We start from the raw sequence: 27,531 nt of genomic DNA on the forward strand, positions 1-27,531 counted from the left end.
GAGCAGGCACAAATGCATTAATGATTTTGGGAAAATACCTATATTTCCTATAATCACTATTTCAAGAACTTGCAAAAGTATGTCAATCACCTGAGAGGAAGCATCTAAATATGTACAGTATGCACATATGTAATCTCTGTGGAGATGTTTATAATCAAAGCTTTCTGTCTGTCTCTTGTCAAACAGTTCGAGATTGCAAGTGAGAAGTTAGCCTTCAGTTTCAGTTCTAGGGCTATCAATTTCTTTGGCCTGCTGACTATTCTTCCACTGCATGCTGGAATTCCTGCAGATAAGGAACCTCTGGTATGATGTCCTTGACATTTGGTTGCAAATCTTGACTGTTTTGGAGGGGGTTGGGGAGAGGGCTGAAAGGCTTGTCCTCTGCCAGAGGCACCTAGCACAGGCCTCAATATTTTTGCTGTGTATTTCCTTGCAGTGAATTGTTTTTCAGCTTTATTTCCCACAGATGGAGGCAACTGTGACACCTTGTCTGCCTATGCATGAATGTGCAACTGCAATTTCCTAACTAGGTATAGTGCTTAAAAATCCCCAACATATCAAACAAAACATTCCATCAATATTGTCAGCTCACAAAGTGTAGAAACTGAACACAGTTCCTTTCCAGAGAAAAAGGCACTCAGTTCCATTAATGGCCTACATATTTCAAGTTTACAGCTCCAAATGGCTTTCTCTACAAGCTGTATTTGAAAGTGAAGAAGTTTTAGGAAGTAGTCCTAACAAGGGAATGGGAAAACTGGACTCCAGCATATTACCTCCTCATTTTGTATTCGGTTATTTAAAGCTAACATGTTAAGATCTTGTGAGAAGGTAAAATTCTGTATTCAATTAAGATGTTTTTAAAATTGAAAGCAGTAGCCAGAGATGACACCATATGGCAGGGAGTATTTTACATTAAAATATTCATCACAGTAGACTGGCTTTTAACCTCTGCTTTCATTTTCAGTGTTAAAGCAGTTAAAGACTGAAGTGACTGAAACACAGTGTTTGTAAAGACAAAGATTCTGGAGTTTAAATAATTTGGTGTAATTTTTTAAAAAAGATTATATAAGAATTATAACAAGTATTACAGGTTTAAGTAAGGTTCCTTGGAGCTGTTCAGCTGTCCTTCATGCATGGAATTGCTTAAAGAAAGAGTTAAACATTCAGGCAACTTAATTTTTCTTTTTCAAAACTTTATTAGGTAGATGTTACTAGATGACATTGTAAAACCCCTTGTGTGCAAGTGAATGACCTCTACAACGTATGTCTTCCCACAGTTCATCAAATCCACTCCCCCACCCCATTTCTGAATACTGATTTTTGAGACAGGTGGAGTGCATTCAAATGCTACTTTACATTCTTCCATTTCATCATGGGGAAGCACTTTTTCAGTCTGTTGGTAACAGGGGTTTGGGAGTCAGTGTGAGTCAAAGGAATGCCTTAAAGGAAACAAAGTACCATAAGTTTTGTCGTATGAAATTCAGTCTCAATATGGACACCAGATTCATTGCAGTCTTTTAAATGAAACTGCTATCATGATTGTGATTGTATTTAGCAAAGTGAAGCAGTACAGAGACATACCTACCACTGAATACTAGTGAGGTAACATTTTGAAAATAAAACTGTTTAAAAATTCACTTACTTTCAAAAGGTCCTGTCCGGCAGGACGAACATTGGCAGAACACCTTCCCTTGTATCCATGCATGTACATGTGCATATACACCTGTGCCTACTATAGCTTTTTAAAAGAACAAGATTTTAGTTATACATTCATCAGGACAAGTTTAAAGATCAGACATTACTATGGTAGATTCAACAGAAGACTTCAGTGAACCGCCTTCTAGACCCGCTAAATGAAAAGGCACTCTGAAGAGGGTAGCAAGAAATAATCCTTACAAAACATTGACATGAACTAAAGCAGCCACACAGACAGCACGCGCAACAGTGACTACTGGTATACATTTAAAATACCAAGTTGAAGATGAATTATTTGTAAAATATTGCCCAAGACTACCCAGTACAAGTTATTACAGCATGAAGACCATTGTTGAAATACCATGCAGCAGAAAATAGACTTATCAGCTAAATGTAAGACAAAGATAATGGAAAAACCTTATCAGCATTTTGGTTGTGTGTCTGCTGGTTCTAAGAGAGAAAATTTTCATTTAAGGAAATAGCTTGTACAAATAAACAGCAACTTATAAGATTAAAGAAGTATTTTGATACATGGTGTCTTCTGTTCAATGGGTTACAGAAGGACCTAGTTAATGCCTAAAAATCTGAGAATGCTGAAATAGATGTCATTAAGATATTCCTAAGAGTGGTAATTCACTTAAAATTTTACTGCAGTATGGTTCTAAATTAAACTCCCTATCACCAAAACCTTCAGATATGCCAGCTGAATCCGGATTAAACACTCACAGTAGTGTTTAACAGTAACACTGTGACAGCTGTATTACCAATTAAGAACTCCAGGGTGGAAAAAACCTCTCCTACAGTTCTGAAAAACAACAATTTCAGAAGAAAAGGTTCAAGGGGATACTCTTCTTATCTTCATTTCTCCCTCTTTTCCTTCTTGCCTTAACAAATTCTCAGTGGAGGAAATTGAACGTAGTAAAAGTATTTTATGATCATGAATCTATAATAAATAGATCTTCTAAGTATCATTTTTCTTCTTAACCCCCATTAACTCCATTTCCTTCTGAAAATTACCTTTTATACTTCATTATTTTTTAAAAGATAATTTCTACCACAATTTGATGTAATTCAAGATAATTTTAGAAAAGTAGCTTAATCTTGACACCTGATTTCCAGTAATAGATGGACAAAAGGGGAGTTGATGTTAGTAAGAAAAAACAGGTCCTTTAGAAAATCTAGACCACAGAAGGTAAAATTCCACAGTCTTTTGGGAATGGAAGTAAGAAGAAATAAACCCTTCATTATTCATTTTGAAGCTCTCAGAAGATGGCAAAATGAATAATACTTCTTCAGACCATACCTCCCACCCTGCAATGAAGGGTCTGGGCAGAGATGCCAGATCTGTGCCATCAAGCTTGATTGATGAATTAGTCCATCAAGATACCCACAACAGAGGAGTTAGCAACTTATACTAAGGGTATATATTAGTTCAAGTTGGATAACACTGAAATGCTGCTAACCTGCTCAAAGTCCCAATCTAGCTACACCACACTCCTCAGTGCCTGCACCTTCACAAATTGGTGAGAACAGGGACTGTTTGAGCCCTGGAGTCAGAAGGTACACCTATGACAGGTTGTGGTCTAACCAGACTTCAGCTGAACTCCCTTCTCCAAAAAGTTGCATTTCTTTCAGTGGTTGAAAACTCATGGCTTTGTTATGCTGGAAGAGCCAAACTAACACCACTCTAACAACAAAGTAAGATGCATTTTTGCAGAAGTCTGAAGGAAGGTGGGAGTTGGTGAGGGGAGGGGAGCAAACAGCAAGTTAAAAAACCCTCAGAAATGAGATAATCATAATTAAAATAAGCATGGCAGATTACTTTTATAATAACTTCTTCACTGGCATAACATTATTCAATTTTCCGAGCAAACCAGTATTGGTTACTTTGGCTTAATGTAACTGTAGGAGTCCACAGAACAGGAATTCCTGTATTGCTCTATTAAGGGGAACTAACACCTTTCAGTTGTTTCAAGCAATAAGGCACTTACACATTTAAAATTCCTCATTATACAAAACACACTAAATACTGTAATTCAAGTGTTGATGTCATGGGCATTACCTACCTCCAGTTTTTATAACTTCTTAGCCATCCAATAAATATACTACAAAAAGTTCCACTCACTGATGTATACAGCTTGTATGAAGCCCAAACAGAGAATTAAAAATCGCTTTCTTAGTGAATCCACAGTGTTTCGGCTAGCACCCTAGTTATGCCAGGAGCCTGTACACAATAAAGGATGTGATTTATTATCTCACTACCCTCACCACCTGCCATTCAAATTAGAACTATTTTAAAAGGGAATTCTTCATCTTAAAATACATAAAAGAGATGAGATCAAGGAAAGATTTCTTATTGAATTGTCATGGAACTAAGAGAAAGTTCAGATTGGACAAGCTGCTCAGAGATACTTTTTTCTTCTTCTCAGGCCATATTATTATTTTCATCTCTACCACAATGAAAATAATGAATACCTTAAAATGCTATTTTATACTCAGATGGTTAGCTATGTAGCAAAGATGATTGTGCTGTTTAATTACATTTACAAAAATTGCAAAATTAAAAGCCCTGAAGAAAAAGATTTCAGCATTTTGCATTTAAGTAATTTAAATACAACAAAACTAATCTTTTGCTGGTATAGCTCAGCAAAGTATTAATGAAACAACTTCTTATGAGATCACATTTTCCATGTCCAATCTGATCTGAAGCCATTTTCAAGACAGTTTCAAATTATGAAATTTGGAAGGAAAAGGACAGCATTACAAATAATGTGTATAACAAATGGAAACATGGTAAACACTCTATTATGAGATGGTAAACCAAGTGAAATGTAAATCTACCCCTGTCCTTGCAATTTCAGGACACAAAGTAGCAGAATGTAAATTGATATGAAGAACTCTTTAAGAGTGCTTTTCTTATGCAAAAGCACAGTCTATAACTAAAGAACTGAATTCATCTGCTCATCCAGAGCTTGCATAAGGCATGGAAATGTTTCTTGACTGCATCAGCAGTTTTACAGGACAGGTTTAAAATATCGGAACAGCTTCTCTGGATTCTGTAAATAGATTTCCTTCAAAAAATGAGGTAAATGTGGCATTATATTAGTAATGTGCTCAGTGACAGTAAGTTAAAATTTTAAAAATACTGTTTTCAGCCTGACAAATTTCCAACAAGGTGAACACTGGACTGTGGTTGGCATAAAATTTTGTTTAAGAAGGTATGTGCAAAATTCATGTTTATGCTAAACAAATATTTTTACACAATGTTTCTCTTCTGAATTTAATCTGAAGTGTTTTGGATGGATCAATTTTTCAAGTTTTGGTAAGCCAAATAAGCTCCAAAAAAGTTTTCCTTTTGTACAGTATGTTTATTTTACAAAACTAATCACTATTATAACTACTCTATTTTTTTAAACCAGATATATTTAGAAATAAACAGCCGGAATTATGCTTAGAAATGTATGTATTTATTTTTTACTATGGAGTAATTAAAGCTTATTACACATTTTTATGTTTGAAGTCAGAGCATGCACTTTAAGATCAGTTTTCTTTTCCCTGCCTTATGGTATTTCCCTATCAGGCCAAGAGAAACATCGGTGATTAGTTGCCTTATATGAATACTCTGTTCCTTACTGGCCTCATATAGATCCTGAAATCTTATCCACAGAAAGATAATGAAGAATCAGCCAGGAAGTTACAGTCTGCAAGCAGCTGCATTTGTTAGTTTTATTAAGAAAAAAGCTTGGGGGCATTAAGTACTGCTCAAACTGTAACATAAGTGAAAACACTGCTTGTCTTTCAACTGAATCAAGGCTCAGCCCATTTTTAATGTAACAATAGCAGGACAAACCACCAAAGAGATCAGCATCATAACTTTTTAAATGTTGTGTGCCCTCAAGTTTATGTGTTAAGTCCCCAAAATACTAAACAGCTCACAATTCCAATTCTTATGTTGTGCTATTATTTGTTGCACTGAAGAAAGCAGAATTTGAAGATGTTATTTAACACTGTCTGTGGATGTTGTTTCTAATTTTATTAATGACTCAATGCTTTAAGAAGGTCTGTTTATTATATTAAAAGCTAGTATCCCTTCTCCTGGCAATTTGCTCTATATAAGAATGTTATCTGGAAATTCTTCCCTACTCCTTCCTTCTCCTGCACTTACTAAACACATTGGCATCATTTGGCAAATGAGAGGAGTGGCTCCATAATAGTTTGCACTTTGGAAGCGAAACAGATTTTCAAGTTCCTGCACAATGGCTATCAACATGCCAACAAAGTATCTGTGACCAAATCTTACACTGCCATAAAAATGGGTTTCTCTGGTTTAATGGGGCTATGACTGATGTCAGGAATGAAGCGGATTCACTGCAACTACAAAGCTGCAAAATTAAAAGAAGCTAAGAAATTATCTCTTAAAGAGTTTACTCAGGTAGGATTCTTTCCATCAACAGAATCATAGATTCAATATAGATTATAAAAGTAACAGTAATCCATGTTTCTTATCCACAACTTGAAACTACAGGATCAGCATACCCAAAATTATGAATGATGCAAAGTTTGCTCAAGAAACAAAACACCTCAAATAAATTAAAAAAACCCAAACCCCTCAAGAGTCGGCAGGACAAACTCTTTGGCCACTGAATATCAAACAGTTCCTCAGACCTAACTGGCAAAAGAAACTATTCTATCACTGAAGAATTTGTATCCTCTGAGAAAATTACTGTCCCACCTACACACCATTTAACATATCACACAAGCTGTGAAAGTCTTTGGAAGAGCAGAAAGCCCCTTGGCTAAAAAGAATACCTGATGGTGATCCAAAATGCTTTCTAGTTAAACTGGCAATAGTCCCTGCAAATCAATATTTTTAATAAACTTCATGTTGATAAAACTTTTACAATGAACAAATTGGTGTAAATTATAAAACCCCTAACATACAAGGAAGAGTTATGAAGTCAGAACTAGTAACATCAAAAACCAAACAAAACCTTCCCTTACTTACACATTTGCACTTCCCCAAAGGAAGATAACAGATCACTCAAAGTGTACTGTATTTTTTAATGACATTGGAAAGATATGAATACTCTGCTTATTACAGAGGTGGTGAGAACTGAAGACTAACCAACTTTTTTGTACAGAACTAAAACTGATAGATCAGCTCAGCACGAGGCTACTCAGAATTGCGCTTCTGCCTCTCCGTTATTCTCACTGGCTAATAGACTGTGATGTAGGGAAAAGAGCAATTATTTTCCAGTCACAAGCTGCTGGATAAGCTCTGCAAGCATACCTATGCTACAGTAGTCAATCATCCAGCCAATGACATGGCTGAGTAGCCCTGAAGCTCAAGCCCATTACTGATATATAACTAAATTAGGCATAGTGGAGAAAGCAGAGAAAGGGAGAGCAGCCCCTGCAGAATGGCATGTCCAGCCAGCCCTCCCAGCAGAAGCAGGACTGGGCACACACTGCATGGCACCATGGGGAAGGCCCTAGCTCTGACTGCATGTCTGTAAGCAGGACGTGGTGCATAGGCAAATCCATTCTCAGGCAAACTTGAAAGAGAAGGCTAGTGTAGAATGGATTTAATTATTTCCTAGTCTGAATACAGGTACTGGTGAGCAACAACTTTGCACAATGATAAGTAATGTTAAATAATAAATGTGGTGAAAGCAAACACAATGACCAGCAATGATCAGCATACAGTAGTGTGAAATCTGCATTAGTAGGTTAATTCAGCTGCCTGACAAGATTGTTGCTACTAAAGATGGAGTAGAACAGCCTGGTAGCTTCTTTAGAGTAGTCACCAAAACCAAAAGACGTTTACATGATAAAAACATTCTTGAATTTCCTTACAAAGTTCACTAAATTTCTTTCAAACTCATAAATTAATGCTTTTAAAACAAATATCATGGTTTTGATGTATGTAAGATTTTCTGTGGTGAGTTGTTTAAAAGCTAATGTTTTATTGCATGAACCTTGTACTGAGCTACTTCTCATATTTCGGTTGGTTATGTTACAATATATTGATAAAAATGTATTTCTTTACTTTTCAAGTGGGGATATTTTTATACAGATGGAAAGAGACTTTCATATCTCTACTCTGTCTGACTCTTGAAACTTTTTCCTGTTCTACAGTAAAGGAAAAATTATTGTCATTCCCTTTTTTTCCCTACAGAAAAAGACCAGACTTGCTCATCTTTACAAGGTCAAAGATGCCTCTTTTTGCTCTGTATAGAAAATGAAGAACCATTTCCCCTTGATTTAATCTGTTCTGATAAAATCAAAATGGCCTAGATGAAATGATAATGTAGGAGCTGAGTTGTGTGTTTCTTTTCTCCATCCACAAGGACACGCTTTCTGAATATAAATAAGTGCAGAACTATTATCTTCCCTTTTATGCTCTTTATTCTAGTATCTTAATTTCAGATCTTACTGAACTCCTGTCAGAAACTGAAAATGGCAAACATGGTAGAGTGAAAACAGCTACAAAAAGTGTATCTCACATATTTATACAGAACCAGGAAAAGCAAGAGAATTAATCCACTGTATAGTTAATTGCAGATAATCTCAAGTATTAAAATATTCTCAAGTGGAATAGTTTGACACCATGTTACAGACTGCATTGCAAACCCAAATCTATCTATATATCTATCTCGCTCTCTGAGGTCTGAAGGTTTTTCTAAATAATACAAAAATATCTTCATTATTTGACATTTAAAGAGAGGAATAAAAATCCCTGAGTAAGCCAAAGACAACTGATATGTACAGCCTCAGAAAACACACGCAAAACCAAGACCAATTTTAAGGCAGCTTCCAACCTCAGGCAGAAAACAAATAGAAAACTGATGCATCTCAGAAGAAGAAATCTAATTAATAGGTGGATTTGCAATGACAACAGGTTTTGAATTTTATTTCTAAATATCATTGCTTCCCTGCTTAATCTGTAAATCTTAGAAAGATACTATTTCTACTGCTAGGACAACAGGGTCAACATATCCTTAAATTCAAATGGAAATTATTAAATAGTTGTTGACTACTATGATGTGCTTATACACACTGTTTCAACAAGGAAAAAAAAATAGACCAAAAAACCCCAAGAAAACAAAATGAGAAGCTAACAGAAAACAAGCATACTAGCCAACTATAGAAAGCTGATATTTGTGTTTCCGGGTAAACAAAAGTCATCAGCTTCTTCCACTGAGGCTTTGAAGTCAAAGTGAGTATCTTGGTGGGGCAGAATACCATTTACTTAAAAATTACAACTGGATTCAGATTTAACAAAGAAAGGGGTGCAAAGTACATTCTCCTACCTGATATGCTATTTGCAAGCCTTAATTTTTGAAGTCTGCAGGCTCTTCAAGACATTTCCCATTCTCCTGCTTCCCCCGTTCCCCATATATATACAAACATATATATATACACACACACGTGTATCTTCAAACACACACACTGGAAAAAAGTACCTTCACAGTACAAATCCAATCTCCTTTTCTTTAAGATCAGCTTGTATTTTTAGAGTATAAAGTAGGTATTTTTCTTGATCAGTTCCTTTCTTTGTTTCCGTGTTCTGCCTAAACAAATTTATTTTATTATATTTTTTCTTCAAAGTTACATTTGTATGATAAATTTGGAATAAAAAGTGTAAAAATTCTCAGTAGCTGATTCCTAATGCTAAATTAGATTACTTTTGGGGTGATGCACTGAGAAAGAGGGTTGGTAGCAAACAGTGGAACTCTGAAGTTATGAAAAAAAGAGCAAGGATAGCTATTCTCTTCAGAACTGTAATGCACCAGGAAGAGAAACACTGGAAACAGAAATTAAGAATGGTCTCCTAAGAATTCATGACCCCTCCCCTTACCCCAGATTCACAGATTTTCCTCATGAGACATCAGTGGATACTCTAAGACTTGCGTAGTAGTCTACTTAAACAAACAAACAAAATGTGCTATTTAGGTTATAAAATTTCATCAAGTCTATCTTCACACAACTAGTGTGTAGCATGTGTATCATATTCTAAGTCAGAATAGAAGAGCAGGTTCCCATCTTCCCTGCAAACACACTTCAGGGATATCTTGGGACAGAGTAGGCCACTGACACTTCTTGTTATCTAAATCCTTCAAATTTTTTCTGTACTGTGTCAATTTAAAAACGAAGTACTCTTGTAACAAGTCTTGTCACATCCCCGCCATTAATATTAATAGACTGTCATAAATAAATTACTGAAGTGAAACCAATCATCATATTCTTCAGTATCATAGAGCTTCAATACTAAGGATATTTCCCTCTGAGGCACTGCAGTTTGGCAGTAGCAATCTACACTCTTGCCTACTAGCAGGAGGACTCAGAAGATAACCAGCTGTCGTGTTCTGGCATGCGACGGGATTTCGGTATGCTGAACAGAATGCTGTGTGATGGAAGTTATTTACAGAAGTAGTTTTTAATACCAAAAGTAGTATGTTCAGTATACAGTAAGAGTCCAAACACTTCTAAGCATTTCCCCCTTAAAGGCCGACACTGAAGTTAAATGGAGCACATGTTAGCAGTTAAATGCTTTCTTCACAGGCCAGATCGGTAGTAGAGTTGTGGCTACAATACAGACTTTGATTGTCTAGTTCAGAAACTTAGACTCAAAAAACCCCCTCCAAAGTAATAATTAAAAAAAAAAACAAAACACAACCAAAACCATTTAAAAAGCAGCACTCAGGGGGCCCATCTTGCTGAGAGTGCATCAGAGCAAAGAGGCTTTCTGGTCTGCAGTAGTGTTTTCAGCTGAGGGAAGATGGCAGGAGAACCCCCATTCTTCTTCCAGGGCGGTGGCTTTGATGCTGTTACCAGCACTGTATTGCTCCGTTGCACAAAGCACGTATAGCCCTTGCAGGACCAGCTCGTTCAGGTGAGTAAGGTCCATCCTCACCAGGGCATACCTGTCCGTGACCTTTTCCTCTGCTTTTTACAAAGGCAATAGATAGGAAACACAAATAAACCTGCCAAAAGAAGAAAATACAAAGAAAACTATAATTATATGCAATCCCTTGTGAGTGTATTGTGTTCTTTCAATATAGGTGTTAGGGTGGAGCTCTCCACATCCCAAGAGAATTTAGACAAGGCATTTGGATAAGCAGAAAAAGTATAAGCCTGCAAGAGTCTCTTTAATAATGAGTTGAGCTACACTTCTTTCCTTTACAACAAATTCCTGCTAATCCTACACCCATCTCTAACATACTGATTTCTGAACCATGCTGTTTGGTAAAAGATACAAACAAAACTTTTAAAAGCACTCTGGAAATCCTTAGATCTAAATTCAAGTCTGATGTAACTAAACTAGTTTTCAATTAGTTTCACATGCAGTAAAGACAGTATGCTATAGCTTTACGGTTTTATAAATGTTATTGATTTTTACAAACATCCTCATCTATTGTGAAGTAATACCAAATGTTTATCCTTGCCTGGGCAGGGTACTATTTATTCTTAAAAGTCTTTTTAGAGAAAGAAAGTTGCAAAAAGAAAAATAAATAAATCACATTTAATTAGGTGAAAAATAGTTTGTCATTAGAGGTACTCTCAAACACAAATGAGAAGGTCTCCCCCTTTCTCTTGGCATCAGCTGACTGAAACAGCCAAAGACTTCTTTTTCAGACACCACTACAGTAACAACATAGAACAAAACACTCCCACAATTACCAAGGTTCTTGCTTTGCTCAATAGCCTTGTAAATGGTGCACAAAGGTTTTTAGCTATGATACTGAGATTTCTTTAATAGTGGTGTTGGCAAAAAACTGCTGCACTAATTATCTCAAAACCTGAAACTTTCCTATAATATATTTCCTATAAATAATCCACGTTTTTGGAACTGCTCATATTGCTGCTCTTGATTGTATCTTATCCAGCCATACCTAGGATGAGACTTCAATAGCATGCTGATTATTGCAATTACTATTATTACATTACTGCAAAACCCTATTAATTTTTACTATAAGCAAAACAGTGGATTATAGACCGTAGACTACATCAGATTGCAGAGCAAAATAAGCTTTATTGGCATTAAGAAGTTTTTGTTGTCTACATTTTTAGAATAAAAATGCTATTCAATAGATTAAATATTTAAGATAGATCCCTCTCTCTCTATATATATGTGTTTCCAGTGAAGGCAGTCTAAATATAGAAATTAATAGCAATATTCCTTATTTGGCCTGATGTAGTCTAGAAAAGCTGTAACACTATTTTGGTTAAAGGTTGATTGGTTATTTAAAACCTTATTAATGTAACCCTCCTGGTATATTTTGGCTTTACTATTATTTAATAAAGATGCCACATCCCAACATGCCTCAGGGCATGCACTGTAGATTTTCAATGGAATAAGTAGTAAGGTGTAGAGCTGTGACACAGCATGATACCCAAATGACATATTACTGCCAACATAAAGACTAGATGTGCACTTGCATGAACAAAATTATACCTTGATTGTTAATGGTTAATTTCCTTTCTGTGGGAGAACTCAGCTAAGCCAGGCAAAGAGCAGATTTGCTAAAATAACTACCTCCACATTAATACAACCACATTAACAGAGCTTTGATACTGTATCAAATGAGTTAACAGTATCAGTTTTTGTGACGGAATCCAATTTGGCAGCCCATGCACTGAATTATATTTTGAGACTGACTCATCCCAATTTGCTGCTTTGTTGCCGCTGCATTTCCAAGCTGGTGAGCTCTTGGGACTATGCCTAGTGCCCCAGAAATCTTGTCATGCACATGGCCAAGATCATAAAATTGTGATTCGATGGGGTGACTGGTCCAAGACAGCCAGCCCCCACGATTATGTCTAAATTACTCAGGCCTTTTTACTAGTTAAACTATACTAGATAAAGATTTTGGTTCAGAAAACCAAATATAGAAACAAAAATAAAGTTAATAGGCATAAAATGGAAGTAAAAAAAAAAAACACCATCAAAACCTAGAGACAAGTTTTTTAGGAAAAAAGAGTCATGTGCTTGATACCAAAACAGTATCTGTGAAATGTGTACTTTGTGTCCATCTCTTTGAGATGAAAATACTTATATGTCATACAGACAAAGTCACTGCATAATCAGGATTATCTTCATTCACATATGTAGCTCTTACCTATTACAACAGCTACAGCTCCCAGTGCCAGTCCCAGAACCAGTATTAGGGGCGTAATGAGTAGTTTTCCAGCTGAAATGTAAAATTCATTAAGCAATTCAAAGAAGGCATTTTTATTTTTCCCTTTCCAACCATCCATAAACCTTTCAATATCAGACTCCCAAAAGCAGTTCATTTTTAAATTACTTCACCTTTACAAATAGGATTCCTATTTGCAATTTCATCCTACAAATCCAGCTAGGATCTATCACCACTCACACAATGTGTGCTCCCCGCACACATTTCTTTCTGTACTCTTCACCCACCACAACTCTTTGAGTACAGCTCATTTTGTCCATTAACAGCTTGTATTTACTTCTGTTTCCATTCTGAAATCTCTCAAGCATTGACAGGAATGTGATAGCTATAAAGCTACTATCATTTGGCTTCTCTGGAATCCAACTGCACAGCAACCACCCTGGAAAGATGCCAAGCAAACTAGCATCTTGGAAAGTTTAGGTTAGCTCAAGGTGATGAGAGCATCACCTCTAAATATGCTTCTGCTCGCTTTAAAAGGTTACAGTGAAGTGCTCGTGTACAGCTGTGATTTAGTCTAAATCAAACTACAGTTAAGGCTATTTTGGATCAACATTTGTAAGGATATGTTTTGGCACTTACATGAGTAAGGCAGCAATGTTGTGCAGCATACCGGCTAGAGCATAACACCAAGAACAAATAAAGCATGCTCATATTCTTTACTTCTAAGGAGTTCACGATCATGGAGTAAAGGCAGGGGTCCTTCTGAAACTGTGAATTTGAAACTGAACTTGAAACCAAGTTATCTTTCTTGAATTGCACACTTCAAGTGGAAGAATCTCCCTGTCTCAGTTGGCTGAGCAGTTGGATCTAAGATATCATTTGTCTGAGCTGTTTGAAAACACAGAAGGGAAGGCATTTTTACTGATATACCAGCACTCTGATCAGGGACTTGAAATTTGGCAAGTCTCTACGTTAGGCGTGTGTTGGAAAGATCACCTCTAGAATGGGAGAAAAAGTGAGTTTGTTACTTCTCTTCCCTGCCATTCCCTCTCTCAAGTCACTCGTATCAGATTTCAGTAAATGGATTACTTCATTCAATAGTGATGTAAACCTCTCCATAACCTGAGACACTAATTTGAGCAGTCTGAAGGAAAAATGAGATATTTCAGAAATATTTACAGCGGTTAAATGAACTGGTCCTTTTCATGCTGTTTTGATAGCTTTTAAATTTCATAGGAGTGTTGTGTGTGGGAAACATTAATTCCTAGAAGAAAAAATTGGCAAATATTATATGTATTACTCTAGTTGCTAGGCATCCTAATGGTAGACCTTCTTGGAACTTTACTGCACTGCGTTCTATACGCACAGAAGTTGTCAACTAAATAATTCAAGTGTAGACAGAAGGATGAATGTAACGTGATGGAATCATGACACACCAAGAAATGACACTGAGACTAAGGATGTTTATTGCAGGCACTGAACTGCCCAAAGACCCACTGCCCTTTGTCTGTTAGCTCCAAGACTGCTAGCGGAGAGAGCAAATGTAAAACCTGTCTCAGAGCTGAATAAAATCTTGGGTCATTAGCCCATGCAATGAACTCAGCAGCAGGTTATGACCCAGTTTGGTATTATCCAAAGCTAGGGATAACTTAAGAAGAAATGGTTGTAAACAGAACAAGCTTCAAAAGGGAACCTTTTTTACAGTCACACTCAAATTAATGGTAAAAAATTTCTCTACTGGGTCACTCAGCATGAAGACTTAGATATTTGTGGTAATGTAATAACTGTATTTACAGGTGTCTCAGAGGGGTTGCCTTACTTGTGATACAGAGGATCATGTTTTTCTGCAAAAGGATGAAGTACTTCAGGAAAACTGAGGGAATATTTTTCCCTTGCATAACTTTGGGTTTGGTTGAGGGTTTTAGGGTAATATACACAAACACCCATCAATACTTCAAGAATTCTTTGCCTTATAAAATATTAATAAACTAGTTTTAGAAAACTAAATCACTAGCATATGGGAAATAATAAGTTTTATCTTTTAAGTCAAAATATCATTATTGTTTAAGCAGCAGAGACACTAGAAGAGCCTACTTACAAATCGAAGTAGCCATATCTATTTACATTTAAGTTCCAATAAAACTTTGTATTTGTTTTTAAGAGTCCTATCAAGTGTGTAGAGATTACTTCTTACAAATCAGACTGACTTAAATGATGAAGTTGCTAATGAAGGTTGGATCACAGAAATGCATGTTTCCTTCTGCAGGGCTCAAAGCTGTGAACCTTGTGCCCTGTTTGGGACAGGAGTCAGTCAGATCTGAAAACATGCTGCTTTTCCCATTTGAAATGCTGCTTATCATGCAAAAAAATTAATTTGCTTTAACAGCTTCATTGGATGTCGTGTCCTGTTACAGATCCATGAAGTACCTAACAGCTGAATTTGAATATAGTTCATCCAGCTGAATTCAGGTGGTACTCCAGTGACATCTTAAGTACATTTAAGACAGCTGAATATGTTTTTCCTTTCAGTACAATTCATCACTGACTCCAGTTATAAATAAACATTCTGCCTTCAACAATTTAGCCAAATACTTACTATGAGAATGAAATCTCTAAGTCTGCTGGGACTGGAGAATAAAAGCAATTTCACTTTACTGTACTGGTCACAGGACAAAGTTTCTCTAAAAAACATGTTGGCTAAAGAAGGGGAAGAAATATCATCAAATTTAGAGATCACTTCTGCTCTCAGGTTTTCTACTCCCTGTGATTACTATCACATTTACATAACAACTGGTTTGTGAAAAAAAGTGTATTTAAATTTATGCTGCCATAAATGTTTTTCCCTTATTTCTATTGCAAAACAGTTTGTGATGGTATGCACAAACCCTTGCTTCTCAACAGAAACCACGACAGCATGCCAGCCTGCCATGAAGCATTCTTTGCTTTCTATACACCCTACCCATCCAGATTTTAAAAACAAACCAAAAAATCCCTTTACTATACATGGCTACAAAATCACATCGATTTAAGTATTTCTTCTCCATAGTAATAAAGAAGTCATAGAAAACACCCACATATCTAGACCACACCAATCTCCCACTGATAGCCAAGATAAGATTCTCTTAATTTCCACTACTTAGTTAGCAAGTAGAGGAATTTCACTACAGGAAATTGAACCTTTATTTCTTACTATATATTACTAAAATTTAGAGACTTTGCTTCTAATGCCCTATCTCTCTGCTACAATTTCTTCTTTCTTCTGCTGGCTTTCAGAACAGAACCAAAACCCAGGCTTGTACAGTTCCACAACTTCCAAGCAGCAAGATTGGCATTTTTATTACCAGGTCTATGTTTGTGTGCTAAAAATCACCCAGTGTTCTTACTGGAATGTGTTTGGCTCAGGACTAATATTTTCACCTCAGGTCTGCTGACTTCTATTTCCATGTACAGTCTTACCTTTACCTCTGCAATCAACATCACTAATTGATAAGCTCAAAGCATTTCCTAATCCTAGGTGAATTCCAAGGCATCTCCAATTTCCATGACTTAATTCAAAGTATAAAAAGTTCTATTTTCCTTATTAGGTCCCCGGTTTTTGACAGTTAATACAACCACTTTGTACAGTTGTATTTTGGCATCATATTTCTGAGGGAAATTAATGTATATATTAATGTATATTATTTTGTTTTAAGCTGGATATTATCTGAATTTAAGCTAACAGTTAAAAAATAACCCAGATCAGATTCAAATCTAAACAGCGCTTTATGCAAGCAGATCCTTAACGGAGAGGTTAAAAAGAGATTCCTGCTCTTATCCATTTCTCCTGTATCCTTTTAGAATAATAAAGACAGCCAACTACATGCATATTGACAGCATTTTTTCCGTTTGCTTATATATTACTAAAATAGGTTAGGAAACAAAAGCTATCAGAGGACAAAATACCTACTCATACAAGTCTATCTAAAAAGGGAGTGTAAATGTGATATATTTAAATATATTTGATAACCCCACTTTACATAACTGAAAAACAAATTGCCCATCCAAAACTTTAAACGACATTTTAATTTAAATATTATCCTCCCAATCACTTCACTGTGCAACTCTCCACAAGGAACCTTTATCCACTCACCACAAACAGAGCCTCGCACTAATCTCCTTAAATGTGGTCTCTCAGGGAGGTAGCGGTATTTGCATCCAAAGATACTGAGGTTTGACGTGTGATCGCCGAAGAAGCGGAGTTGGCGGTATCTCTCCCCACAACGATAACAGAAATTAGTGTTACACTGTGAACAGGTCATGTGGTCACACCCTTCGGTTCTCTGGATGTGGATCTGTATGAGAGGAAGGAAGAAAAAGTTATTTCCCCCTTCCTTAAGCACAGGAAAGCAGGCATTACCCAGTACAGTCCATGTGCCAGATGAAAAGACACTGCAAGCAACATCGTGCTTAAGCCTGCACTTACATTAATTAATACTGCAGCTGGCTTAAAACAATAATGGTTCTCTAAGGCAAGTTTCAGAGCATTAAATATGAGATATAGTTGTTTCCAGATTTCCATTTTCTGTAAAATTCTCCTTCCTTGCTTACATACTCTTCATATCAGGTGAGACTATGAGTGATCCTCGCCCTTACTGAAAATTTGTTTTTATTTCTGAAGAAGACACATTAGCACCAAACTTTATTAAAAATAAAAGCAGCACAGTAAACACAGCTATGAACTCTGTTTGACCTCTCCATAGATGGGTTTTCCTCTTACACCACCTGTGGTCCCATCCCTTTCCCATCACAAATTGATTTGGCATTTTGTAATATACACCAGAAAGACACTCCTGTTAAAATTAATTGTTTGACAACTATGGGCATTGTTCATTGGTTTTGTTTTTGGGGTTTTTCTCCCCCAAAAGGATTCCACAAACCATATTAAAAAACTACATCAAGCTTTCATGATGCCCACAGTAGAACATGAAGCAGGGCTGCCTAGGTTCTACATCCATCTTTCTGCTGATTGCAGCATATGTAGTTCCAATCCTGTATCTCCATGTACTCTTCTGCAAACTGGCAAAATTTACCTACTTTGCACAGATCTAATAAAGCTCTGGTTTTTGTTAATAGTTCCAAGAGTCTTTGGAGAGAGGGTTATCCTGGTCCTGAGTATTCCACAAAATCCAATACAATTACATACTACTTTAAATCTTGTGAACTAAAACCACAGCTAATAAGAGTGGTAAACACAGTATTCCTAGCTCACAAAATCGCTAAACACATCCCACATACAACCCCTGTCCCACGTCCAGAGACCACATTCCACAGTGGTCCACAGAAAGGCAGATAAAATTACCTAATAATTGAGGTTGAAAGTGACTCTTGGAGGTCATCTATTTTAACCCCTAACTCCAAGCTGGACTAACTTCAAAGTCAGATCAGATTGCTCCAAGTCTCATCCCACTAGATTTTAAAAATTTCCAAGCATGGATATGTCACAGCCTCTTTGAGCAACCTGTTCTGTGCTTCACCATCCTCCCTGGGAATATTTTTTCCTGTTACCCCCAACTGGAATTTTATCTGTTGCAACTTGCAATGGATAAATGTGTGCCTCCTGAAATTCCTACAGCTATCTACGAATATTTATTTTTCAGGGAGATACAGGCAAAGACAAGGTATCACCACTCCATGACACTGCAAGGACCAGAGACACTGATAGCTTGGGTACCTCAAGAGAGGCTCCTGGCTCCTGGGGTATCCAACATTTTTGAGAGGGTCACATGTGTTTGTTCTTTGGTGTTGATCAGGGGTCATCTGGGATCACACCTGACTCACTCACACATCTACTGAAATTGGCACTTTATATATGTAGTGAAGTGATGTTTTCCACCAGCAATATTCATGGTAAAAGATCCCAGGGCAGGTGCAGTTAACAGCAGTTCCAGATTCACCTGCCAACATCCCTGTGTCAACAGCAGTGATCTCAGAATTTGCATTTCTACACTTTCAAATGCTGCTTTCATACATAACAGGTGAATGACATTGACAAAAGAGAGAATGGGGCTATAAAAATACTTTCTAGTGAGCAAGTATTCTAGTGGACTTACATCTGTCCCAGAGAAGGGATGCAAATGGCATCCCTTATGACCAAGCAGCCCTTTCTACCCCGAGAAAGCCTGCTGCATCACAGCTGCCCTGTTTTCCTGAAGCACCTGAAAAAACATCATTGCTGATAAGCTTTATAAGCCACTTGATTTTAAAACTTTCACATTTAAGCACTGACTGCAAGCAAAGTAGAAAAAGAAACTTACTCAATACTGTGCCAACTTAAGCATAGCTTATAAAGTTATTCACTATTTTCTTCTAGAAGGGACATTATTGTCAGTTTGACTTTTGTTTTTACTTTTCAGGTTACATGTGAAAAAATGTTGACCTTGCTCATGGAGCCACAGTTTAATGTAATTCCTAAGATTAACTTGAACTGAAATGAAGGAATTTTAACAGTGATTTAATGTATTTTAACAAATTAAATTTTAATTCCAGTTAGTTTTTATGGGGACTGAAATTCAGAGAGCAACTATATGGACTTTTGCAATTTTAGAAGTAACTTTGCTTATCTGCTGAATCCATCTTAAAAATGTAAATGAGGGAACTAGATCTTATGACACTAATGAGAATTTACTGGTTGTTTTATTTTCTTTTTGAATCAAGACCGTTGAATTTTCCTTTCTCTTCTCTAATTTACCAGCCCAATTAAGTTACCATCCATCCTAACTGAAAGTCTGTATGAGCCTGGAACCTATAAAAACCCTAGATGCAAACCAAAACTACTTCACGTTTCAAAAATAAATTAACTTTTTTGAAGTAAGAACTTCAAGGAGATGCTGGAAATAGCTTTATACATTCTACTATTCATACCTTTCATAAATATTCACCTTTTAGAAACTGCCTGCCCACTGCCTACCCCTGCTTTCCTAGATGCAACTCAGCTCCAGTTAGCCAGGCACCACTGCTGAATCATTTGACAATCTAAGTGTTTCTACTCTAAGTCCTCCAGACATACTGTCCTCTTTAAACATAAAGGAAGTTGATACTTCTTTTATGGGATTTATTTTATTACAGACACATACTGCAATTACATGTATCTCAAAAAGTAAACCATTTAGTGAATACTTATCTGCACATGTCTAACTACGAAAGCTGCAAATCTGGAACAACTGGTTGTACTTCCCCCCCCTTTTTTTTTTTTGTTGAAAAAGTTTCCTTTTTACAATGAGGAGAGACTTTATTTAAAAAATGAAGTTAAAAAAACCCCACAACCAAACCTTATACGCAGGGCTGGAACTCCCTGTCACATGCACGCAAACTGACAATGCCAGATGAACTTTGTGTGATTTGGTCAGGCTGCTTTCAAGTATCTCACCAGATCAACTTCAGCTCTGCTTCACATGGACATGCCTCCCTGCCCTCCAGATAATCCACTGACAGAGATGGATTACAAATCTATAAGTTGAGAAAGCGATAGCTGATGGATCAGATATCACATGACTGTTCCTGCTCCACTGGCAATACCACGGAATGCAACAGGCAGCCAGGGGAATGCATGGGGCCAGGAATGCAGCTTGCTATAGTTAGCTGCAGCTGTGTGGGGACCAGAGCCTCGTAACTGCAGGGTCCCCAGCAGCACCATGAGAGTAGAGGAGGCAAGGTGAGAGCAGGATAACTGCAAGCACAGTTTCTGCCCCCAAACATTCAGTCAACACAACAGGCTTCATCCTACACTTAATACCTGTTCAAAACCAAAGATGGACCCTCACCTTACAGGGAAAGGTTTAGGCATTCAGAAATCCAAGAACGACTCCCAGAACAAGAGGGGTACAAATTACACATCAAAGGCAAACACACCTAGCTCAGAGTCTTCAGGAAACAACTGAAGTAGCACAATGGCTATTTCAGACCTTCACTTTACCTCCTCTGCACGTTACAAGTCCTCTCACAGAAATCTTCTAGGGAAATCACTGCCAAAAGTTCTGAGGGTGAGAATGGCCATTTCTCCTCCACTCCTGAAGAGAACCTGAACAGCTTTATCCCTTTGTATACAAAGAAGGACTCCTCCTTCCAGAGGATGTGAATTAATTTGCAGAGCACCTTCAAAATCTATGCCCTGAGTATTTGATAACGCTTATATTAATCAGAACAGATAAGCCACAGATAAGAAGTACACACTCCTTTATTTGCATTGACATCCTTGTTTACTTAAAACTTCTGTTGCTGTTTAAAGCTTTCTAAACTAAAGCTCTTGTGTGGTGTTTCCTCAGACAGTGTTGTTTTTGAAACCTGTGGTAAGATAACACCAACATGAAGTACGTTCTTGGTTTGCTGTACTGTAAAAACACTTGTGGAAACAAAGGCATTTTGCTGTAAACACAGAGCAAGAAATTGTAAAAAATAACCCCCTAAAACAGCACTGGGGAAAGACAAATAAGGTTATAGATTTTGTTAAATGGCATCCAAAAACATGGAGCAAGTTTGTATGCATTAGCTAGCTCTCTCTAGAACAGGACCACCACTTTTTGGACAAGTCTTGTTGAGAAAAATTGTCTGTGCTGACTTGCTCAAAATAGCATATAGTAAATTTGGAAAAGGCTCTATTAAAAACAAAAAATATATAAAAATTAGGATACAGTTAAAAAAGAAGTAACATATTTCCATACTGACATACAGTCACAACATGGATCTACAATTACACAGTTGGACAGTGTTTAACATTATTATCTTATATAAACACACCTTAGAGAGACTAGGTAAATATAAGCTATTCCTATTAGACTCACTAAAGCTGTATCCAGCTACAGGAAAAAGCAATGAAGTTTAAGCTGATTCAACAGTCCCCACTATATTCACGTTACAAAGGATTATGTTCTTTCAAAGCGCTTACCAAAACCACTGAAAAACTTGTGAATACTTGCCTGAAGATCTGCCTATACATTCACCCCCCATAAGTGTGTTCCCATTTTCTCACCTGCATGCCCAGACAAGATAATAATAGTGCATTCGAATTCTCTGTGGCACAGCTACTTAAAGAGTCTGTGTGTGTATGTATCTATGTGGTGTGTATAAATAATTATCTCCAGAAGATATCTGTAAAATATGGTCACAGTTTACTCTGTAATCAGTATTACACTTCAAAGCGAACAGTAATTGTACAAATTACCTAAGCAAAGAAATTCTACCTCTACTGAAGTTTCTACCTCAATTTTTTGGTAATTTCAGTTTTAATGTAAAAATTGAATACTAATATCTTCAGACAAACTTTATCTTGACTTTTCCTCAATCTGTAAACTTCAGCTGCTGCAAATTTTTAAGCAACACATGAAAGAGGTTAAAAATAAAATATGCTGTCACCTCAAAACATTGATTATGTGGATCTAGAACAAGAATAACTTAAAGAGTATGTTATCAACTGTATTTTCTCTATCAGTCTTTATTTTATTTGGAAATATGATTGTCATTTGATTCCATGTTATTTTATACAGAGGTTTTAGCAGGATGGGTGGAGAGAGAAAGGCAAAGAACTGTTAGGTATAATCCCCTAACTCCAAATTGTTAACTGTTGGAATGCTTATCCCCATGTGCCCAGACATCTACTAAAGGCTTGATGAAGGGTGCTGCTCAAGATGTATTTTTTTAATTACTCAATAACCATTGAAAAAAAAAAAAAAAAAAAAAAAAGAACAACAGTACCACTAACCACTGACTAAGTGGTCCTTTGATTACTTGCTAATTATAGATTTGGCTTAAAAATAAACATGAATTGATAGAAACATTTTGGAGATTGTAGGCAGGAAGAATATTTTTCATCTCTAAAGAAAAAAGTATCAGGAGTGAGGGTAGCAACATAGTTTATAACAAGGTTGAATTCCCTCTTCAATACTTCACTTATCATACACATCATCAGAAAGGACTTGACAGAGGTTTTTTTCTGTGCAAGCTTCATAACTTTCCATACTGCCTCCCACCATGTAGGAGGTTTTATTTTCCTTTGATTATGAGAAGAAACCTAAAGTATTTATGATATTAGCAGCCTAACTCATGCAATTTCATGCTTCACAATTAGTGACAAGCCACAAAAGTTTCAAATGTCCAGCCCCCCCTTTTTTTTTTTTGAAGATGGTGAAAAGGGTTGTACATTTAAATGTGGCATTTTACATTTATTACTCATTCAGGCTGAATATGTTTTAGTTAGCAGTTTTAGTTCCTTTCTCTTTCCAGCTAGCAGCCTTCTTCCCCTTGTTTTTCCACAATCATACTTTCTTGCTTGATTCACTTTCTTCTGTTTTTGGACAATTATTACAATAGTTACATCATTTGCATTGTCACAAAATCTGAATCTGGACACAAGTCAAAAATTAAAACCAAAACACACGTCCCACTCCAAAAGAAACAAAGTATTTTACTTTATGACTTCCCAGAAACTGAACATTTTTAGAACTCACTCAAACCTATCAACTCTTACCAAAGACCAAGCTGTAAAAACTCTGTTAAAATGTCACATGTGCACGACGGAGGGTAAACAACTAGCTGCTGATTTCAGAGCTTTCCAATTTTGCTTAGTATTTCGAAATCTTTCGATTTTGAGCTATGGCACCACAGGCATTTTTTTCCCAAAGATCAAAATGAGATACTTACTACACTGATGAACATTTCATTTTCTTATTTGCACAGTATAAGGCTCAAAGTGTGACATAGTTTGCATATTTACAAGTAAATCTCTTTCAATATTTATTTTCTACCAAACGTTTTAGTTTCCTTACTTTGTCTTGTCTATGCAGATTTAGAGCAATAGAAAATTTCAAACTATTCCCTTTCAAAAAAAAAAAAAAAAAAAAGACAGTCTCCCACCACCATGATGCTCCAAATTTTAACTTACTACTCCCTCAGAAGTTGGAGATAGGTGTTATGAAAAAAAAAAGTAAACACAGGTAACAGCTGCCTTCATTAAGGATAACTGGCTGTTGAATCTCATTTGAGTAGCAGGAAGTATTTCCTATCCCAGAAGAGATTAATGACATTTTTAGGGTGTGGGACTGCACTTCAGCGTTGAAAACTAAATTAATGAGAAACACTTCACAGAATCATCTAGGTTGGAAAAGACCTCCGAGATCATCAAGTCTAACATTTGATCATAACCTTGGCAACTAGACCATGGCATGAAGTGCCATGTTCAGTTGTTTCCTGAACACCTCCTGGGATGGTGACTCCACCACCTCCCTGGGCAGCTTGTTCCAATGTTTGACAACTCTTTCAGTGAAGAAATTCCTCCTGATGTCCAGCCTGAACCTCCTCTGGAGCAGCTTGAGGCTATGTCCTTTTGTCCTGTTGCTGGCTGCCCTAGAGAAGTGACCAATCTCCACTTTGCTACAACCTCCTTTCAGATAGTTATAGATAGTGATGAGGTCTCCCCTGAGCCTCCTCTTCTCCAGGCTGAACAACCCCAGCTCCCTCAGCCACGCCTCACAGGATTTACCCACTGGACCCTTCACCGGTTCATTGCCTCTCTCTGGACTCGCTCCAGCACCTCAGTGTCTTTTTTGAAGTGAGGGGTCGAGAACCAGACACAGTATTCGAGGTACGGCCTGTGAAGTCACACCTTGAGATGTGACTTGTGAAGAACTGACATTTAATCCAAAAAACCTCACAATTTTACAAAATCTTAAAGTCTCCCTTAAGTTAACTCTCTGACAGAGTACTTCCTGCCTTGTGAAATTGAATTCACCCAAACTCTCTAGAAAACATGACAAAGGGCATATTTCTCTACAGCTTCCCATTTCTTTAAAGCTTTATTTTATGAATGATTTAATTTTTAACACATTCATTAACTCAAACCATTCTATGATTCTGTAATTCTAAGCATACATCAAAGTCCCCTCTTAGAATTTTCATAATGTTGCTTTTACATGCAGATATTCTGCAGAATCAGTGCAGGAACCAGAAACTAAAACATCTGACCTGTTTTTCTCAAGAGATCATTGAAAAGAAACTGTGCAGCAAGTGTGAATTTCATTTTCAGTGCTGAGCAGAAGCTACAAATATTTCTTTTAAATGTATATTTGAACAATTTGAAGCCACTACCTGCAAGCCAAGGGAGAGCAGCTCACCTTGCATTTTGGACACTTCTGGGCATTCCTCTGCCCGTGTTCAATTTCGTTGGCCCAGTGACGTAACAGCTTGTCTCCCTTCTTGTATTCTTTGCAGTTAACGCCTTCATGCCAGGGAGAGTGGCACTTGAAACACCAAACAAATTGGCAAGATGGACACTGGATCTGTACAAATGAGAAAACACCACATGTTTACAAGCTGGGCGCTGATTCAACTAGAAAGCCTGTTTTAAAACTCCTGCTCTTCAATTAAGAGAGTAGCTGCTCAGCAAAGGTCTAGCATCTTTGGAAGGGTCTGTTTTAAAAACACAAGAAGCCATGGAAGCTAACTTGGTCTTTTTATTTTTAAAAAAAGAGAGAAAATACAGAAGCAATTGCTAAAGTCAGGAAAGGCCTCAATCAAACAAAACACAAGTAGCTTGGTTCAACCATAGGAACTGCTTCCCAAATATATTGTGTGGCTCAACTGACAAAAGGCAAAATCCAGGAAGCTTGTTCAGTTTCTTCCAATATATTTGTGAGATCATCTAAAAATCAGTAGACAGTTTTCACTGCAGTGGATCTGTTGTCTTCTAGTAATAAACTTCACCGCCAAGGCTATTACCAGAGAGTATTTGGTCTTCTGAGGGGGCTCTGCAGAACCCAGAACAAGTTAAGAAGCTATATTAGAAATGGTCCTGGAAACAGTGGCCATGAGCAAAGTTCTCATCCAAGAGTCAGCACTACCAAGAGGAAGTCAGGCACCTCCTTTTGCTCTTCACTGCATAAAGGCAAGCTGAGGCCGTGACAAACAGCCTGCTTGCTACAGACCACACCTAACAGCAAAAACCACAAGCCATATTCAAATTGAGAAAGGATCTATTCTTTCCACTCCCTCGGTTTTAAATCATTGTGTCAAACAGGTACCATCGTCATCATGTCTTCTTCCAGAGCCTGCCCATTTTTTCTTTGAAAAGCTATGGCAGTTGCTGTATTTGCCAAGTAATAAATAGAGGCACATTCTTATCTGATGAAAGACAGGCCTCCTACCTGGATAATGACTACAGAAAGAAAGAACTAGAAGCCACATTAGACACAGACACATCCAGGCTTTTGCAACATGTTCAATTCTGTTGTGTTTGGCTGAAAAATGTCTTAGCCTGAAAGATGGGAAAGCACACCTCTCAAACAACTGCTGAGCCCTGTGCACCATCTCCAGTTGCAGTCCATGTCTGGCTCTGTACCAGCTGATGGATGCAATTGAGCCAGTCAAAAAAAGGTTCTATCTGTGTTTACCACCAAACCATGGACATGTCTGTGCTGGCGATGCACGGTGTGGGGGTGCTGCTCAGGAAACTGCATCCTGGAGCGTAGTCACATGTGAAGCCCCCAAAATGCATTCCTGAAGTTCTCACTCCCAGTAGTTGCTGTGCCCTCTGTTCAGCCATGCTAACTGGTGGTGTGCCTCCTCAACTACAGTTAAGAGTCCGAAGAAGGTGCTCTGATCTCCCTTATATATTTTGCTGGGGAGCAGCCTAAACTATTTATATGTGCAATCACTACATCTATCACTACTGGCATGCTAATACAAAGATGATCTGATCTCTGATGCATGACCAAGAAATGAAGCTGTCTAGTACCCTTAATGCTATTCCCCAAGTTCTATCCACAGAGAGAGCATTTAGATTTTTCCCTTTAATGTTTCACATTACAAACCTAATTGACACAACCGCTCAACCTGAGCATTTCTATGACCCTAGTTAACCTATTTCTCAGTGGTTGTCTAACTTCACCAGTAAAGAGCAATTTTGTTTTTTCCACTGCATCAGTGTCTAACAGTCATAGCTTGGTTTGTATGGTCCGATGCTGTCCTAGTTACAGGGACCAAGACCAGTTTATTACTATGTGGGTATAACCAAAACTGTGTATTCTACGTCCTCTATGTAATTTCTGATGGGTTATTGATAATGGATCATTTGCAGCAGCTGTCCAGGGCACACCTAAGGACTCAGCTGTGATAGCTCCCCCCACTCTGGGGAGCAATTAGCACCCTCACACCCAGTCTGAGGGGTCATCTCTGCTAATGGGCCATACTGGACTGGCATAATAGGCAGCTGCAACACCTAGACCATCCATACACTCCAAAGACATCACAAGAATCACAGAGTTAAATGACCCATTGGGAAACTCCCGGCCCTGGGGGAGATACTGGACATCCCCACCTGAACCTGAGCACATCTCATCTTGGGGTTTTGGGCCTTCTGGTACCACTCCTCAGATTCAGAGGAGGACCAGAACCCCAACAGGACTGTGACAGCCACTCTCAACAGGACTGCGATCATTACTTCAACAGAACTGCCGCCATCACCCGTACCAACAGGTTTTCCTTTCCTTTTACTTTGTACCCAGGGGGGCCATGTGGTGCTCAGAACAGGGGCCAATGAACACTGTTCTGTTCTTGTTCCAAGGGACTGGGCTATACATCTGGTTTTTGTGGGTTAAAACCAGTTTTTTTCTGTATCGTTGCATCTATTGTAATTTATTTTTAGTAAACTGTAACTCCAACTTACAATCTC

At 37.5% G+C, this 27,531-nt stretch overlaps 1 protein-coding gene across 1 annotated transcript in view; it reads right to left on the minus strand.

Annotated features, from left to right (window-relative positions):
• Positions 1-1,172: 1,172 nt before the first annotated feature.
• The window catches only part of RNF217 (ring finger protein 217), a 65,127-nt gene continuing 38,768 nt past the window's right edge, over positions 1,173-27,531 (minus strand). Inside the window, exons 3-6 of the mRNA XM_050315310.1 lie at positions 24,977-25,141; positions 16,966-17,167; positions 12,819-12,890; positions 1,173-10,682 (exon numbers count right to left, since the gene is read on the minus strand). Coding sequence (XP_050171267.1) covers positions 10,609-10,682; positions 12,819-12,890; positions 16,966-17,167; positions 24,977-25,141 — 513 coding nt within the window. The 3' untranslated portion in view covers positions 1,173-10,608. The remainder of the gene's footprint in view (positions 10,683-12,818; positions 12,891-16,965; positions 17,168-24,976; positions 25,142-27,531) is intronic.

This window comes from Myiozetetes cayanensis, unplaced genomic scaffold (assembly GCF_022539395.1).
Source record: "Myiozetetes cayanensis isolate MyiCay16 unplaced genomic scaffold, myiCay2020 scf2-11, whole genome shotgun sequence".
Lineage (NCBI taxonomy): Eukaryota > Metazoa > Chordata > Aves > Passeriformes > Tyrannidae > Myiozetetes > Myiozetetes cayanensis.